General features: G+C 41.3%; 1 protein-coding gene across 1 annotated transcript in view; it reads left to right on the top strand.

The window, feature by feature from the left end:
* The first annotated feature begins 184 nt into the window (after nt 1-184).
* The window catches only part of tusc3 (tumor suppressor candidate 3), a 64,526-nt gene continuing 45,667 nt past the window's right edge, over nt 185-19,043 (top strand). Inside the window, exon 1 of the mRNA XM_084005638.1 lies at nt 185-329. Within this exon, the coding sequence (XP_083861764.1) occupies nt 225-329 (105 nt within the window). The 5' untranslated portion in view covers nt 185-224. The remainder of the gene's footprint in view (nt 330-19,043) is intronic.

Below are 19,043 nucleotides of genomic sequence, written 5' to 3'. Positions count from 1 at the left end.
GAAAGTCTTGACTATAATTATAATGGCTTCAACAATTCCCAATACATCCTCCATACATCGTCCAAAAGTATGACCTGAAGATGTAAATACAAAATAGCGTGTTTCTGTGACCATAAACAACTACACAACCCAGAGGCCCCTGCGCTTCTCTCTCCTTTGATTGGTAGAGACAGCATCCAATCACTTGGCGGAGACGTGTCCCGCAGTCAGAGCATCCTTCCGCCATGGCGTCTGTTAGGGCTAAATCCTTCGTTAACCTACCGGTCCTGTCTGTTTTCTTCCTCTTGCTGCTATGTTTGCCGCCCGGGGGAGGGCAAAAGAAGAAGGAGGTAACGCTCTAACCGCTTAAATTAACATTTCAGCGAATATTACTGTGCTGTTGAATGGAATGGCTGATCCATTTGAATGTGCTGCTGTGTGTTACGGCGGTGAGCATTCGTCAGGATAGACAGGAAGTGTCTCGCAGCGCTGCTCTTTTGGCGACATTAAACGCCTCTCGTATATGATGTAGCGTTAAACAAAGCTTACAAGATGTCCTTTTCCGTTTAGTGGTGCAGTATTTTCTTTGTGCTTAAGCTGTGTTTGCTTTCTGCATAATATCGCCGGCCTTTGTGTGATTTGGCGTAACGTTAGGAAGCTAATGTGGCTAGCAAATGGAGTCTACGGTATTCTGTAAAAAGTCGGTTTCGTCTGGGGCCATGAACGTTACTCGTACGATATGTTTTCTGCATTAATGTTACTGCAAAACAGTGCCGTGTTGTCCCCAAAGGGGGGCTTTATTTTGAAATCCGCAAATGCCGGAAGTGTTGTCATACTTTACGGAAGCTTACAATACCGGCAATAATTGTACAATAACCGCATATGCTAGCTGAATTAGGTTGCTCAAGCACACGACAGTAGCCTATAACTACTACCGGTTAAGTGTAAGACAACTATGTGGTCTTGTCAATTACGTGGCAGTCGGTAACAGGTATGCTTCACCTGAGAATGAAGCTCTTCTGGTTTGTCTGCTCGTGCTAACGTGTCACTGGACGGTGTGCTGACATATTGTGTTTGTTGCCTTGCTTCGTATTGAATCGACTTAAATTACTTTTAAATATGCCGTTATTTTTAGTAACTTGCTCTCACATATGTTCTATATCGGCGATGTCGTCTGGTTGTCTTCTAGCTTACAGCATGAAGTGTAGCATTTTGTATGGGAGGCCCAAAAGAGAATTAATCTACGACCCTGACAGTGGAAGTTCAATGTGCAATTTATTATGATCGAACAGGGTTCCTTGGGATTATTATTCAGATTAAATAATGTGCTCATGTGTGATGTGATCATTTTAAAACAGTCTAAACCAAAGCTACTATGTTTGTATCTCTATGAAACATGCATTTTATTACCTATAATTATGTCACATTCTACACTATTCATTTGCTTTTTCATTCATCGCTTTAATGGTAATAACATTGTTTCTGGTAGCAGTAGTGGTACAACACCAAACCTATAGTTTTAGTCATGTGATCAAACAGAGAGAAATGTATTAGAATATTAATAGGCCTATGTAAAAATTGAGATTCTAAGAGTAATCATTTTTTTGGATTAGGTAACCTATGCACTATTATAGATTTTAAAATAAAAATAATATATGAATGCATTTTTAAAAAGCATGACCATTTGAATGAATGCATCTGAAAACATTTCACAGTCCCAGGACCCCACTTTGAGAGAAGGAAAAAAGGAAAAACCCATTGTCATTTTTATGCAGTAAAAATATTTGTTTCTAAACAAATGGTAAGGTTGAGTGTTTCTTAAATTTAATGTTTCAGAACTTCAAGCGTAATGTCATGGTGTATAGCAATTATTGTGGCCAGGATAACATATCGTCCCATGCCTAGAATTAATGTGTTTGTTTGTCCAACCCACTGCAGCCTAGCTAAACTTTTTGCCATCCAACTTTTTTATTTTGTGCCTTTTGCAGTGGCACATCCACACACAGTGTTTGGGGTCTTAGCTAATATGGAAATCACATTAGATGACAGTACACGAAGCTGTGCCAGTGTCTGGTCTGGTTCAGGCGTTTTTGGTAGATGTGAATTAACCCCGGTGAGCTCTCCTGTTCTACCTATTATAAGTGTGCAGGTACTTTGAGGCGTACTACATTTGTAAATCTTTGTATCCTGCCATGCAGTCATTCTGTGTACAATGATTCTGCTTTTTATGTTCTTGTGTTTGGTGAAGACAATTCTCCTTTCTGGTGGACAACAATGCTCTTTTCTATTCCCATAAAAACTTAACTACTTCAACTGATGAAAAGAAAATGTCGACTTGGTTGCAGCCTTGATTGTTTTCATATTTTCTGATGGATCAAGGACTAAACCAAATCACTCTGCTGTTGTTCCTCTACTGTTACACCACCTCATCTGCACCTTTCTCGCAGCTTACTTAGCATATGAATAGAAAATTGATTGAGTGGGCAAAGAGCGGAATTAATAAATGATGGAATGCGTGGACAAATACATGACAAGTGAACAAATATTTGAATGAATGAATAAAGAATTGAACAGGTCCACAAATGGATGAAGAAAGCTGACTGGGTGGAAGAATAAACTGATGAATAAATGGACAGATTAACCACTGGAAAACAAATTTGAATGAGAGAGAGAGAGAGAGATTGTATGAATAATTGAGACTGACATATTTGCCCTCTAGTTCGCTGTAAACACTTCATTTTTTTCTATCACTAATGTTGATGGCTTGTGAGGTGTATGTGGAATGAATGTCACCATTGGAGCGGAGCTGAGCAAATATGAGCGCACGATTCTCACTTCTTGTAGAGTTAACAATTGGAAGAGGCCACTTTCTCTGATAATACAGTAACAACAACTTTAGCGTTATTGATTTTCCCACTACTGTGAGAGTGAGCTATATAGACAGTTTGATATGTTTATGATAATGTAAAGCCACAATTCATTGTTTATGTTTATTTCCTTTAACAAGTGACAGATTAACGTCAACAGTTGAGTCTTGAGTGGGAACCAGATTTGAATCACTTTATGTAAGATGTGTACGCGTGCGTATGTATGTGTGACGAAGTGGTTGCGATTCCTTGCAATCACCACTTGTTCCCTGAGTTGCTTACCTAGTTAAGTGTCCTTTAATTGTGTAAAGAGAACAAAGTGAGTTTAAGGCTACGTTTACATGATGACATCTGAACAGAAGACGCAAAAGTGGCATCGTGTCTTCACTTTTTATTATGCGTTTAGACAAGCGTTTTTAGGAGGAAATCTGCAGGTGACTGGAATTCAATTGGGTATGCATGCCAGGCGGCTAGGTGGTGCCGTGATAAACTATCACATGACACCGCCATGTCTGAGCGCATGTGTAGAATCTTATTCTTCTCTTATATGCCCCGCGAAAACCAAAACATGTGACGTAAACGCGTATGCGACGTGAGCAGATCTGAGCAGAGTTTTGGGTCTTGGCAGTGTAGACGGAAATGCTACAGCGGAGCGTATTCAAGTTTTCCACTCAGGAGGGTGGTTTCAGATTTTTGCGTTCTTAAGCCCCAAAAACGCTGTCACCGTCTTAACGAAGGCACTTCCGATAAAAAATTTTTTTTTTCGTTTTTACCCGCAAGCGTCCTCGTTTTAACGGGGCCTAACTTTGTGGAGATGTTGTAGAAATGTTTTGTAGGCCCACCCCTGGAATATATGATGCAGGCAGGTGTAGATTCAGAGCCCTATCAAGGTAGTGGCATTTTGGCAGGTGAACGGGAGGAGAAAATAATTCTTTAATTTTGTACAGGAGCTGGGGATAGGTTAATTGGTGACTCTAAATTGCCCGTAGGTGTGAATGTGAGTGTGAATGGTTGTCTGTCTCTACATGTTGGCCCTGTGATAGACTGGCGACCTGTCCTGGTGTACCCTGCCTTCGCCCAATGACAGCTGGGATTGGCTCCAGCCCCCCCCCCCCCGTGACCCTAAATACAAGATTAGCGGTAGAAAAATGGATGGATGGATGGATGGTACAGGAGCTGCCACAAACGTGCTGTTTCATTTGGTACAAGTATATTTTGTTATTTTGCTCTTTTTCTTTTGAAAGTTTGCTTTTTTATTTTAAAACTTTGTCTCACTTACATGTGTATTTGGCCACACTGTAAATACACACACACACTCATACAAGACAGACAATATGTTTAGACAATAGGTTTGTCCTTGCTGCAAAGTTAATATTCAGTGAAGAAGATTGTCATTCATTTGACCAGCATTTTGCATTTGTTTAAATATATCTGTCTATCATCAAAATCCTCCAGTATTCTGTGAGTGAATAAAACCTTCAGCAGTTGCAATTCAGAGTTTAAAACTTCAATTTTACAGTTATTAACGAATAATCTCCTATTTTTAACATTTTACCCAGGGGACAGCCTGCTGACATGAGTGCTTTTTGCAGCAATGCCTTGAATCACATTGACAAAATTGCACCAGGGAGCTGCCCATTATAGCCATAGTCTGCTGTCAGGCTCTGACCGGCTGAAGGACACCTGCATTATCTAATTAGTGACTAGAGAGAGCCTTTCTAAATCACTTACCTGGCAGCAATGTTTACAGCTATTATTAGTCTGCTTTCTCTCATTAACAAATGCCATATTTTAACCATTGAGTTCAATACTTTGTCCACCAACATTTAACTTTGGTCCATCCTGTGTGACTCCAAGTAGCAGCTGCATGTACATCACACACACACACACACACACACACACACACACACACACACACACACACACACACACACACACACACACACACACACACACACACACGTACTTTCAGTGAGCCACAGGAGAATTATTGAGGGGTTATAATGGGAGAAATGTTCTTTCCCAGTTGCCTGCCTGGGGGCAAGGTGGAGGGAGCGGAGGAAGATTTGCTAGAACTGGACAAAATGGTGATGCAGCATTTTGCATTCATCTCACCAACTTCTGCTCTTCCTTACTGGCCTTGCCACTTCAATCTTGAACTCTAAACTTTAGAGGTGGGAGAAATAATTGATTGTATGATGCATAACAATGCTTTGTTGAATGATTTTGCTTCGATGCAGGAGAGTCTAATCGATTATTAATACAACAGACTGCCCAACCTCCGGAGTTACTGTAAAATTCATGCACAGTGTTTGTTTACATTCAATATCGCGGGAAATGGCAGAGCAGCTGCGACCGAGAAAAGAAATAAAACCACCGGCGGCTTTTCTAATAGCTGATGTCTGGGAACACTTTGGATTTCATGAAGTCGATGGTAAAGAAGAACTAGACAAGACGTGTTACTCGGCAACTCCACCAATATTCAAAAACATATCGCCTGTTTCCAGCACAAACTAATGTTTACAGGGAAAATACAGCTGTGCCCAACCAGGAAAGTATTGAACAGACGTTTTCAAGCTGGCACTGAATTCTGACAGGGCCAGAAAGATTGCATCGTCTGTGGCAGGCTTTATTGTAAGGGATTTGCATCTTTACTCCGTTGTAGAAAATGAAGGCTTTCGTTTTCTCCTGCACACCCTGCAACCGAGGAACGGTTTCCCACACAAGGCCGCACCAACGCTTTACAGTGATACCAAAGCTAGTGGTATCACAAGCTAGTACAGAGGCACTGAGTAATGCCAGTCGCATGGCAATAACCTGCAATTCGTGGATGTCCGCTCCAACAGACTCCTACATAACTGTGACTGTTATATTAGTGAAGACTGGAAGCTGCCGTCGTGTGTGCTCCAAACAAGAGCAGTGTATCAGCGACACCTAAATCACAACCAAAGGGTTGACGTTGGTAACCGATGATACCATTTTTAAGGGGCAGTTGTGTGATTTACATGTTACAGAATTTTAGTAATAAAAGGGCTTTAATTAATCTGATTGTTTGTATTAATGGGTAAAAATGTACCATATATTTAAATCCAATAGAGAGATGCATTGTCATGCATCGAGACTTGTTTAATCTAATCAAATGATGAGGTGACTGACGATTTCCACCACGACTAAACTGTAGGGCTGGGCTAAAGGTGAACATTTTATGTTAATTAAGGCCTTCCTGAAACATTCAAATTTGTGTTTGTTGCATTGATATTTCAATCTTTTGTCAGTATTTGAAGGCATTGTGTGTTTGTCCTTTGTTTCCTCACCTTGGTTGTGTTGTGTTGTGGTTAGAATGACATGGCAGACTAGAGCATGGCTTTATTTCACTGGTCTACTAAGTGAATTTGTACTCTGCCTTTGAAGTGTGCAGAGAGACTGAGAGGGAATGGGCTGAGACAGAGAGCAGAAGTGACTTCTGATATTAAAAAATTGGTGCCAGGCTTCAGGTTCAGTTTGAATGAAATGTAGAAATAACTTTGATGTGTTTTGGTTAACTTCTGTTGACTTATAGTGTCACTGATCACATAACAAAGAGGAGCCGAACAGTTTTTTATCATATGTTTTCTTTTGGATCCGAATTTAAAACTTCTGTCAAGTTAGGAGTTTGGCCCTGGTGGCATCATTGCCTCATGAATTTGCATCGTAGTTAAAGCTTCCCCGTAACTCAGGGGTTACATTTGCTTTGTGAACACCCTTTTTAGTTTTGTAATGTAAAATTAATTGCATAATCTTGGGTCTCTTTTTTCATACTACAAAATCAAAAGGGACCATGACACTGTTGGGAGTCTAATAAAATCTAACAAAGGGATGAAGTAAGCACTAGAGATTTTGAGTTTGCGTGAACAGAGAAGAGAAGAAATGGACTTCATTACAACTCTGAGGGCACAGTAAGAGGAGGGTGGATCAGAAGCACTGTTAAGAGCAAAAATGTAAGAGAGGAACAAAACTCCCAACAGTAAAGCTGGATGTTTCCTGTGTAGGCCATCACACCATAGGTGACGTGCACCTCCTGTTGGGTCTACGCCAGTTTGTGAACAACAACAACTTGATATGGTGATTGCAATATAGTCTCTTATTCTGAATTCAGTAACAAAACAATGTCCGGGACTCCCCATCACTATTCACATCACAGTGAACGAATCAAAGTTACTGTGCATAATATGATAAAGTTTGATGTGGTCACTATCAAGGGTAAAATCCATAAATCAACGCCTACATCATATTTGCACGGCAGGACTCACCTTCACATGGGCGCTGAAATACAAATCTAAAGTTTCTTCTCTCGCGCGATGCTCATGGGGGTTTGATATCTTTCTCTTGTCTGCATGAAATCACATCTTTGGCATATCATTTGACTGACAGTAAGGTTCAGTTGAGGATCGGCATGGTCACACTTCAGCTCCGCTTAGAGGGCAGAGTCCATCGACTGCCTTGCTTCACAAGTTTGCAGTGGAATTTCTTATTGGCACAGTACAGCCCAACTCATTGCAGCAAAGATGTGGTGTATAACACAGATGGAAAATGGTATTACTGTCAGAGCCAGGCCCCAGAGCAATGATAATGGCAGTTTTTGACCAGTGTTATTCATGCCCTGTAAAGTTTAATGTTTAAGAAAGCATAGCACATTTTCACTTTCCTAATTTTCCTAATGAGGGTAGATGTTAGGGGTGGGAATCTCTTGGCATCGATGCATCTCAATGCATCTTGATGCAACAATTGTTTTTGTGTACATTTCCATGCATGATTTTGCCTGTTCAGCGGCTTCTTCTTCTCCGTTCGGCGGACTGGCAGTAATACAAACTGCGGAAACAAACTAGTGTAGGCATTTAGGAACTGAAAAAAATTATTGAAATTCAAACATCTTCGTAACGTTCTGGAACCGGACGTTAGGAACCGGTTCCTATTTGGAACCAGATCTTGGTGCCCAACCCGAACTACCAGTTGTTGTTACTTCGGCATACTCTTTATCCATATATTGTAATTAAATCAATGTCGTTTTTCGATAGTGTACGCTGCTGTGAATACAGCTCTATGAGATTCACCGATCCCCCTACGGGAAAAAGGTATGAATTCAGACAGGGCGTTGTTTAGTTTCTGGTGTATCTGGGTCTTCCACAACATGTACAAAGCAGTAAAAGTGTTTATTTCAGCCATGAATGATGAAACATTATCGTTGCTGCATTTCTGAGTTCCGCCTTTTGCGTTCGGTAAACAATACTTTATTAATTAACATTTAGAAAACTTGACATTTGTGAATCGATTCAGAATCGTCCACGTCTGCATTGAGATGCATCTAAGAATCAATTTTTCCCCCACCCATAGTACACATGGATAGATAAACATGAAAATGGAGACAGAGAAAAGGAGAAGTTAAGGAGAAAGTTGAGTCGATCAAGATTGTGGCAGATGTGGGGGGAAGAAATACATTAATTTGAAGCCATTTTTAAAAAAGGACGAAAAAGAAGTTAGGGTAGCAGTGGGGGACTCCTGCCATTTTAAATCCTGTCACATGCCCCTCAGGGAATGGAAGAAATAGTCATGGAGAGAGAAAGAATATTTATACGCCTTCAATGCTCCCTCCTTCATCATCCCCAGCTCTGCTAGATATTATATCTAGCTTGTGTTGTGTTTCTGTCTTAAGGCTGACTACAGCACAAAGAAAGAACCAATGTAAGCACTTCCTATACCTAGGCCTATGGAGTCAGGGGAGGTAAAGGGAGAAAAAAGTCCAGGGCAGCAGGTCTGAGGCAAGGAGAATTATATATCTAGAGATTTATATATCTACAGAGAGGTAGAAATTCTAAAGTAGTGTGCTTGCTACCACACCCAGGGACCAGTCTAATAAGTGGATCGGAATAATAAAAGCCTACCTCTGCACACAGAGGCACAATGAACTACCGGGTAGGCCCTTCGGGGTATAACCCAGGCCACTTGCTGAGTTTAGACCGTAAACACTGTACAAGCACTATTTACTCTTGGTTTTTCTGTCTGACCTCAATATTGGAGAAGAAACTACTGCTCACAGTTTATGCAGACTTTTGCCCGTGAATTTTATGGTATAGGCAGGTACTCTATGAGAAAAGATAGAATCTCCCCACTAATTGTTGCCATTAAGCACCCCCTAAATACATGATTGTTACCATGCTGTAATGTGGATTGCAGTTCGTCTCAGGCTGTAGGTGGTGTTGTCAGTGAAAGTGTGTGTGTTAGTTGATGTCATTTGTCTGATGCAAGGCACCATACTGGGTTTGGTCTTGGTTTAGTGCTACCAAATGGTGTTATCTGGCTTTGTCTTTACATTTCGGTGTCTTCCGCAGCCTAGCCATGACCACTGTCAAGACTCTCACAAGCCATGTTTCCATTCACAGAGTTATTTATACATATTTTGAGGCATCGCATTCGTAAAGCTGGATGGAAACGGCAAACATTTTTCCTCAGACGGCGGAGAAAATGCTTGCTTGAGGTTTGTGCTTTTGTTGCAAAAGAGTTAATGTGATAAATGGGTTTACAGCCTTTGTGTTGATATCTTGGTCCTACCTGGTATTGAAAAACGTTTTGTACCGAATGTTGGTACTGTATGGTCGAAAACATACAAGGTGGTCTAAAAGGGCAAACAGGTGAAGTGAAGATATATATATTGTATTGTTGCTTTACAAATAGCTAACGTGCCTACCGACACTTCAGTGTTTTTAGCTGAATTAGAGCAGAGAATATTATGTGAAAACAGATTATCATTGTTCTCTGATCATCATTGTTCCAAGTGGTGTAATGTAATGTATCCCCGGTGCGTTTCATGTGGAGAGAGCACTTCTCCGGACTCAATTTTTAAAAATCGCTTTTGCTATCCGGCTTTTCAGCAAACAGTCAGAAACCAGCTTTAAAACCAATGTATTTTCTTTTTAAATAACTGCGGTGCAGTGGAAGAGTGGAATGTGGATTTTGAAAAGGGACTGATAATAAACATTGAGAAAAGCAAATTATACACATTTCAAGACACTGTTAAGTCTTCAATATGAAACGATTGATTGATTATGTTTGCGTAGCCTACAGTGCCAACTTCTGACCAAACAATGCTGTAGCCCAGTTTATTTACTCCAAGGCAGTTCATGGAAATGTGTCCAATTCACATTTATTTCTGCCTTTATTTCTGTCTTTTGCGAAATGGTTCTATTCCTTTTGGCTTTTCTCTGTAGCTTCGCATTGATGCTCTCTTTAGCACCAGTGCTCGCTGCCGTTGACTGTCAGTGTCCTTTCCCTCATGAAAATAAATGTGAATGATTTCAGGGGTTCAAGGCGGATGAATATTGTATCCAAACCCCTTTCCCTTGTGTGTTGCCAATACATCCCAAACTGCAGCTATAATGGTGCCATATTTTGCGCAGTGAAATGTTTCAATGTTCTCCCACTAAATTCAGGGGTGATTTGTTTGGATCTCGCTCATTAGCCGTAGTCATCTGAATTATTGATGCAGTAGTGTCAGGCCTGCTTTTCCAATGACTGATGGCCTGTGTTCCTAAGTCATTTTCCTCCACTGTTATTCCTCCCTCTCCTCCTCCTTTTTGCCTCCCCTTTCCGACACTTCTATAACAAATTTTCTGAGTGGTAAAAGGTCTTCCATCCCCTGCTTTCCACCTCCTTGTCCACCCCTTTCCCCCGTTGTCAACTCCCTGGTGTTTTTTTCTTTCAACCACCTTTCGCTATGCACCCCTTTGACATTTCTATAATCATGTGGTGTCATGGAATGATATTTTCTCTTCTCTTTTACCTTGTTCCCTAATTTTTTCCTACATCACGCCCTTCCCTTATTTTCTTTGATTTCTTCTTCCCTCCCCTTGTCACTTGCTCCTAACTCTTTGCCATTTTCCTGACATTTCTGAGGCTAATTTCTGGGCCAGTCCTATTAAATCTGAGAGAAGTGCAGCGTGTTTCCTTGTTGTTGTGAACATTAAGTTCTCAATGCCATTCATCAGATGTATAGGCACTTACTCTTTCTGAAATGTCTTTCCCTCTTTTGCTTAGTAAGGCATCGAGACAGCCATTTCCTCAATCAGGGAGCCAGTTACTTACTCTAAGCCATTCAGTTATTTATACAGCCAGTCTCTCAATCAGTCAGTCTGTCATTTTACTCCGACATTACCTTTAGTTTCCCATTTACTCCAGTGTAAGTTAGCCACAATCAACAATAGAGGCCTCACGATTTGAATCAAATAACATTCATCTGTTAATGATTCTAATGAATCATCTTAATTTATCGCAGCCTGAATTTTCCACACTGCTGCACATGTAATTTAAAAAAAACGACGATCTTCAATATAAAAGCGCCATCTTTTCAATATTTTCAATACCAGTATCTGTACGTGACCCATGTAAGCACATCAACATAAAAAAAACCATCTGTAAATACTTCTGTAGTGCGTAACACCTGTGCTGTAATCTGCCAAAATAGTAAAAAGTGTTCACAAAGCAGCTCTAAGACATGCTACTTCCTGAATGCCTGTGGCATTTTACACTGCATGAATTAGCCCAGCAGCTAAAAGCCTTTTTCTCACTCATCTCTGACTGCATTTCTTGACAGAACAATCATGGTTTAATTTCAGACTACATGTAGGTTTTCTTTCCAGCCTACATTGTTGAAACAGAGCAAATATTGGTTACAAGAGAAACAAGTGAAGCGCTAACGGAGACAAACGAGCGTGGTAGTAAATGACAGCATAATGCACTGAAGAATCCTAAGGAGCTGAAATGAAATATTTTCAATTAAAAGTAACTATGGGAGGCTATTAGGGTTGGGCCGAACAAATCCGGTTTCACCGGTTCGGTTTGGTGCACGGCCTAAACCAGTTCAATCTGTGCACAAACCGGTTGAACTGTCATTTGTCCTTTATGACACGTTCTGGAAAATTAAAAACATCAGCGACCTATGCCGACGGCGTCACATCACTAAATTCAACATGTCTTTCATTGGTACTAAACAGCAATAATGACAAGTGATTAAAATAATATTGTGATTATTTCTAAGCGAATCGGCGAGTGTGCAGGTCAGACGGTGCGTAAAGTGCAGCCGCCCCGCTGCCATATTTTTGACTCTCCTTTACGTGATAACGGCGCAACTTCTGTGTAAAAAACGGATGATGCATACCACCTCAAGTATGCACGGTCGATGCAACACTAAATGTAGTCAATCAATGGATCTACTGTTATATGTGATGCACTGCACAACTATCATGACATGAACCAAGCAAGTAACATGGAGATCTTTGTCATTTCTAGCATCCATCTCATATGTCACAAACATGGCATTAGCCTCTCAGTGAGTCATTGAAGCGCTCATTTAATAGTGTGTGACTGAACTGAAACCTGCTTAAACCTCAGTGTTGTCTCTCACACTGCTAATGGCTAATATACCTCTCGTCTGATCATCCATCTCCACCTTCCTTCATCACTCCTTATCTCCAGAGGGAAATGCTGTAATCTCTCCATTGCCCCCTCTCTCTTTATCTTTCTCTTCTGTCACTTCTCTCCTCTTCTCATCTCATCTCATTCCATTTTCTTTCTTTATCCCTCAACTTTCCGCCCTCGCTCTCCAAGCCTGTACTCAGCTCCTTGCCGTCGCCCCCTCCACCATCACCACCACCACCACCACCACCACCACCACCACCACCACCACCCATTGACAGACCTTGCTGTATAGCTGATATGAGGTGGCATATTATACCAGTGTGTGTGTGTGTGTGTGTGTGTGTGTCTGAGAATGGGTTTGTGTGTCTGTCTGGCTGTGGCTGATAAGACGTCTCACTCTTATCCGCCCAGACAGACCTGTGTCGCTGTGACGGTTCACAGGCCACACACCAGCTCAAATATGTACGTACAGCTTCACACATACAAACACACCAGTATGAACAAGTAGACACGTTAATACACGTGCACACACGTGCACACAGTCCTTACTGTGCACTAGGTTGTTGGATTGGAAGCCATATAGTGGAGCTGTGTGTACATGTTGGCTGTCACATATATCTGATGATTCTGTCTTATTAAACTCTTAGTCTTTCTGCTTCACTGGTACAAAGCCTGTTAACACTGCACAGGGCTAAAGAGAGAGTGAGTGTGAGTGTGTGTGGGGTATAGCGAGGCTGACATATGACTGCCTTACTGAAGAACTTGTTATGAGAGGGTAAGTACAAATGACAAAAGTAAAGTGAGAGAGGAAGATTTATTTTCAGAGTTCTGTCTTTCCTTGTTTGACCCCGTGCACAAGGCTCTTGAGGTCAGAGTGAGTCCATGTTAGGTAAAGCTACACCCAGAAATAATCAGACTGGTTATGAATTATTGAATAATGTTAACATAGCATTTTGAAAACATTTATTTCTGCCGGTAATGTCAAGTTATCACCACGGTCTCTCTGGATCTTCACTAGTTTCTCATTCACTCAGACAAACGCAGACTTCACAAAGAGATGTTTGACCATTGAGCAGTATTAAAGATGCAGCTGGAGAAGGGTGTGGAGGGCTGGCGGTAAGGGGCTGACATCCGTAACCCCTATTTTAAGGTAGAGAAAATGAATAAAAGTGAAAGCCCTGAAAGAAAATGTTAGAAAGTTTGCCTATAACTGACAGGTTATTCATGGCCACCCAATACGTTATTAAATACACACACACACACACACACACACACACACACACACACACACACACACACACACACACACACACACACACACACACACACACAGGGCAATACGGTAATATAACATGATGAACTGAAGCAGTTTAGCATAAAGCTGTAGTCAGGATAAATGCTAAATGCCCTTTTGTATTAGACCTGGGCTCTTTCTCACTCCATCTCAATTTCTCACTTTCTACCACTCATTCTCAACACCTGTTTTGTCTTTACTACTTTTAACTCTATTGCACTAGGGACAAACAATATTTCATTTGCTCACTGGTCAACATCTATGTATTCTGAAACATAGTATCGACCAATGCATATACGTTTCTCTTTGCTTATTACACTCACCCAGACATAACCTGACACAGCTAGAGCTTTGACAAACCCAGTATTTCGGATTAATTACCTACAGGTTAGGTACGCCCACATGAGCCCACAAGCCCTACAGGATGAACTATATATACTGTGTGAGATGATCTTCTCCCCAGCGATCACATTTCCCCTTAGAGGTGTGCCTCGACTGGCTGTATTAGTTAGATTATGAATTGGCTTGGAAAGGCCTGGGTTGTAGGTGGCTCTGGGATTCGACTGTGACCTTTAAAGCACGCCTCGCTTTGACCTTGCCGCTTCCCGGGGCTGTGGACTTGGTACTCTCTTTGCCCTCTCACCCTGTGGGGAGGAACGGGGGTCCCGGTGCGACTGTCAACCGGTGCAGAACGTAAGGTGCCTGCGGTGATCTTGGCAGCCCACCTGACCCGTCTTGAAACATGGAGCCTGTTTCGTTGACCATGCTTTGTGTGTGTGTGTGTCTTTTTTGCTTTCATATCTATACGAGTGAGTTTATAAATACCTTTTTTTTTTACTAGAGCATCAACTGTTTATAGATCCAGCTCCTTAATTTAGCTCTCAAAGTGCATCAAGAAAAGAAAAGTAAAGAAGTACATTTAGAGTGAAAATGCCTGTATTTTTTCATATCGCATAATATATTGTGTCAAGCCCTCAGATTGCTAGTCTCATACAGTGAGGGAATCAGCAAGTCTGCTACAATACAAACTCTTCAGCATCATCAACAGATAAACACAAGCACACACTCACATTATTACTTCGGTAAGGGTTGTTTTTGAACACCTCCATCATCACTTCACTCATCAAGCCAGTGTGGGGGGAGTTAACTAATGAAAGGAAGTGAAGCATTTTGTGTTTGTGTGCAGTACCTCAAACAAATAGATGGATGATTTCAAATGTCATCTTTTTTTTTATTATTGTTGTGCTCAGGGAATGCCATCTTTAATCAAACAGGTAAAATCCAAGTGTAGTCATGACTCCTCATCATTTATCATCAATTGTGAAGTCTGAGTCTTTCACAGCCAGAGGGTTGCATAAGGGGGGAAAAAACACTTCAAAACAAAACAAAAAAAATCACAGACCATGTCAAGGATGGAGCGATGGCGCCCTTGCAATATAGATAATGAGGTAGTGAAAGAGGAGGAGTAGGATATGTGAAATATGCAGCCAATGACAGGCAATCAGAAAAGCGATTGAGTCCTCACCCCTGCTAGGTTAAAGGTTTTTTGGGGACAAGGCAACATAAGTGCCTTTCCCTGATGCATTATCTCCATTTCTTGAGACATTTTCAACGGTTTGTGCTGCAAGAGGACCTACAGTGTTTCCTTGGAGTAATACAACATGTGGTATCTCGAGTATGGTTGCATAAAATCACGACAAATTTGTTTTTTGGGAGAAGATTAGTATCCCAGAGATGACACCGCCCCCAGCTGGTCTTCAGAAAAAAGTCAGCTTTTACTGCCTGATTCTACTGTAGTTTGAAATAAACAGGGCGAGTAAGTGAAGGCTCTTTGAACTATGGCTGACAGGTCATGTCTTTAACGAGGAGCTTGATTTGTAATGATTGTTGCACCCCTTGTTTCAACTGAGCAACTGGTGGTCATTCCCCTTCCCAGCAGTTAAGATTATTCACCGGCCAATTAGTCTCACCGGCCGAGCTCGGAGCCCGATATGATTAGCCAAACTAGCTCACCGTTTCCCTTGTGAGACTGACACCGCTCTTTGCAGTTGTCGGTTAGACAGCTGCAGCTTGCTGGGCTTGAAGAAGTTACATTGCTGTCATCACAGCCTGTACGGCTGCATACAGAGTACTTGGACACGGGGTAAAGCTTTAATGCATGCATTCTTTCCGGGCAATAAAACAAGAAAGGTTCTGGACAGCAGCTTTTCTCTAGTGGCTTTATTGCTGGCTAATCCTGAAATGAGCACTTTAGTCGGCATGCCAACCCATTCAAGTCTAACTGCTTATCAAACCAAGGTTGTGATAAAATGTCAGTGCTTGAGTGGTTCTCATGGGAGATATGTAGGATGTCATGTTGTGCAACGTCTATTTTATAATATGTATGAACAGAAATCTTATCAAAAGCCATGTTGGATGCATAAAGGCAGCCTTTATAAAGCAGTCTATGTCTAATTTATTACTCATGGAAGATAACTGTATGCTTGACAGCCCTATTTCCCCCCACACTTTGCACACCACTTTAGTTTTGTTTGTCACCATATTTACCTAAGGTAAAATTCTATTTTGAGGGTAGTAAATGACTAATCTTTGTTTCCTCTGCGAATTGAAATTAGTAATATTTTCTCTCTGTGGGGGAGAGAAAACCTCAGCCGTGTGAGTCATTGAACCAATCGAGCCTTAAGATGCATCTGAATATAATAAATGAAACCAAATTGCAAGTATGTTTAATATATTCATGTATTTATAAACCCTTTGGAGTTTTCAGAAGAAACACTTTGGAGAGAGACAAAGGAATGAATGTGACAGACAGAGAAGACGCTTAGGAACTGCTTAGATTATTAATCATGGCACAAGTTTGCCAAACAGCACATTTTGCTCTAAATTCTCTGTCTTTACATAGCAGCTGTCATCCTCGTGTTGTCCCTTTACAACCAACGTAAGAACATTTTGTTCATAAGAAACGGCTAATCCCACAAACTGCACTCTGCTCATGGTCTTAGGTGGCACACCTGGGTTAAATTTCTATTTCAATACACAAACCCATGTGGGTAATTAGTGTTTCACGTATAATTGTGATATTTTTGGAGATTCTCCTCAGAAGTGCATTCAAAAGTGGCTGTTCCTCCGTGTGTAATAGGTCTAGTGAGACTGAATGCTCACCTTGCAGAAGCAAAAAATAAATGTGAATGGCTTATGAGGGCCAATTAGGAGCACATTAGGCTCACAGTTATTAGGCGCTAATACTAGTGTTATTTCCAAAGGCTAATGAGATGGCATGCTAGGCCAATTACACTTGTATTTCTAATATGCTTATACGTGCATTGTGCGCCTGACCCTGACTTTGACCATTAAAAATGATGTCTGCAGGGCAGCCAGATTGGCACGGTGTGCAGGTGCACAGAGTTACAAGACGGAGAGAGAAAGTGAGGAGTGAATGGATGCTTCAGAGCTAAAGGTCACACAGCAGTGACACACACCGCACACCTGGGAAGACGGAAAGAGGAAGGCGACTGACCTGGTTGTCAGACAGGCTCGCAACGTCATGACCTTTACTGAGCCCGAACTCCTCACACTTCCCGGTTGTCTCTGGCTTTTGCTTTACACATAAGCCGGTAGTTGCAACCTTTTGTGTCCCTTTTTGTCTCTTCTCATCTTAAACTCAAATGGTTGTTGTTACATTACTGTTGGCAACAGTTGTGAATTGAGGTCAGTCCACCCTCTGTACCTGGAAACAAGGATGTGACGGGGTAGAGACTTTCCCCTTTCCTTTTTTTTTATTGGACAGCGCTCCCCAGCGGTTAGACAGTGTGATCATTAACACTGAGAAGTGACAAAATCAGAAATGTGTTTTTTTTTTTGTGATGAAATGTATCTTTAAAAGTGAGTCCCTCATATGTAAAATTGGCTTACATTTAGATACATAAGCAAGGGATGACAGAGTAAATGTCCCTAATCTGTGATGTTCTGTCATATCCCCCTTTTCATCGAACAGCTCACTGTAGCTGGTGTTTTTGCTTTGCTTTGCAACTTTCCTCCCTGCAATATTTAAAAGTTATCTGCTGACAACCAAAGCTCAGGAAAAATGTCTCTATCTATTTTTACACACATAGGCATTAGCTGTTGCTATAATTGCTGACGAAGGCTATAGGAAGCTATAGATCTCTCTCCATGAATTCCTTACAACTGACTGGTGCAACATTTGTGAATTATTGTAATTTTTCTCATTAAAAAATAATCTTACTTTCGTGAAAAACTGACTTTGCCACCTGGTTGTTGATGGAGATTAATTACAGGCTGTCTGGTCACGATTAGACAGAAAAAAAAGATTAGCACTGTAATAAGCTGAACACCTCGATGTGTGTGAAATTACTGCAGCATTGAGGTAATGATCGCCCAAGACAGCAAAACTCCCATTTCATTATGGGTAGCAGAATCTGTCCATGTGACAATCTTACCCCCCCAACTTCTGTTGTGCACTTTTAGGGGATCCTATGCTAATTGACCTTTTAATTGGTGCTTCAAAAAACATTTAAACACACACACACACACACACACACACACACACACACACACACACACACACACACACACACATAATTGGAGGTAATATGTTACATAGTGTTAACAGTGTGGTGTGATGTAAATACATATACCACCACATAATAGGCTGAGGATTTAGCCACTCTGCCTGTCAGAGCTGTGGACACACACACACACACACACACACACACACACACACACACACACACACACACACACACACACACACACACACACACACACACACACACACACACACACACACACACACACACACCCCATTCATGCCATCCTTGACTGAAGTACTCTTTGAGTATATTTTTCTTCCTAATTCCTAATTTGATGTAAAATGGATTAAAAAGGATGTGGCAGAACATCAAGCTGTGCTGCTTTTCCTCTTTTCTCTGCAGTGCTTAATTAAACCATGAGACCACCCACAGCTGGCCCTTGCTACCAAAATCACTAAGCAAGCTGAATGTAAAATGTGGACCTTTTATGCCTGTATAAATTGATCAGATAATAGACACACATACATGTTCAAAGCTGAAGCTGAGCAGGCAGATGAACACTTTGCACACACACACACAGCCACAGTGAGAATACAACCCCAAACATGCCAAATCTTCAGTTTTCGTGATTACTCACTCACAGATAATTGAAAATGAAGTTGGAAAAAAGTTTTTGTTCCCTTTACTTTGGCCCCCTTCAGAGAAAGAGGAAGAGTGAGCTGCAGTAAAGATAATAAGGCACGTAAAGACTTAATGCTCACATGTCCCCTACATCGTGATGAATTACTCGGGGAGATGAAGGAGCCCATATGTTGACTTTGTGTTCTTTTCACAATCAAGAGAATGGCTCTTTGCGGCAACCAACGCATCTCTAGGGCTCCATTTATGTTCTCTCTCTCTCTCTCT

This window comes from Eutrigla gurnardus, assembly GCF_963514095.1.
Source record: "Eutrigla gurnardus genome assembly, chromosome: 3".
In the NCBI taxonomy this organism is placed as follows: domain Eukaryota; kingdom Metazoa; phylum Chordata; class Actinopteri; order Perciformes; family Triglidae; genus Eutrigla; species Eutrigla gurnardus.
Note: the sequence above shows the minus strand (reverse complement) of the source record. Positions and strands in the feature narration are given on the sequence as shown.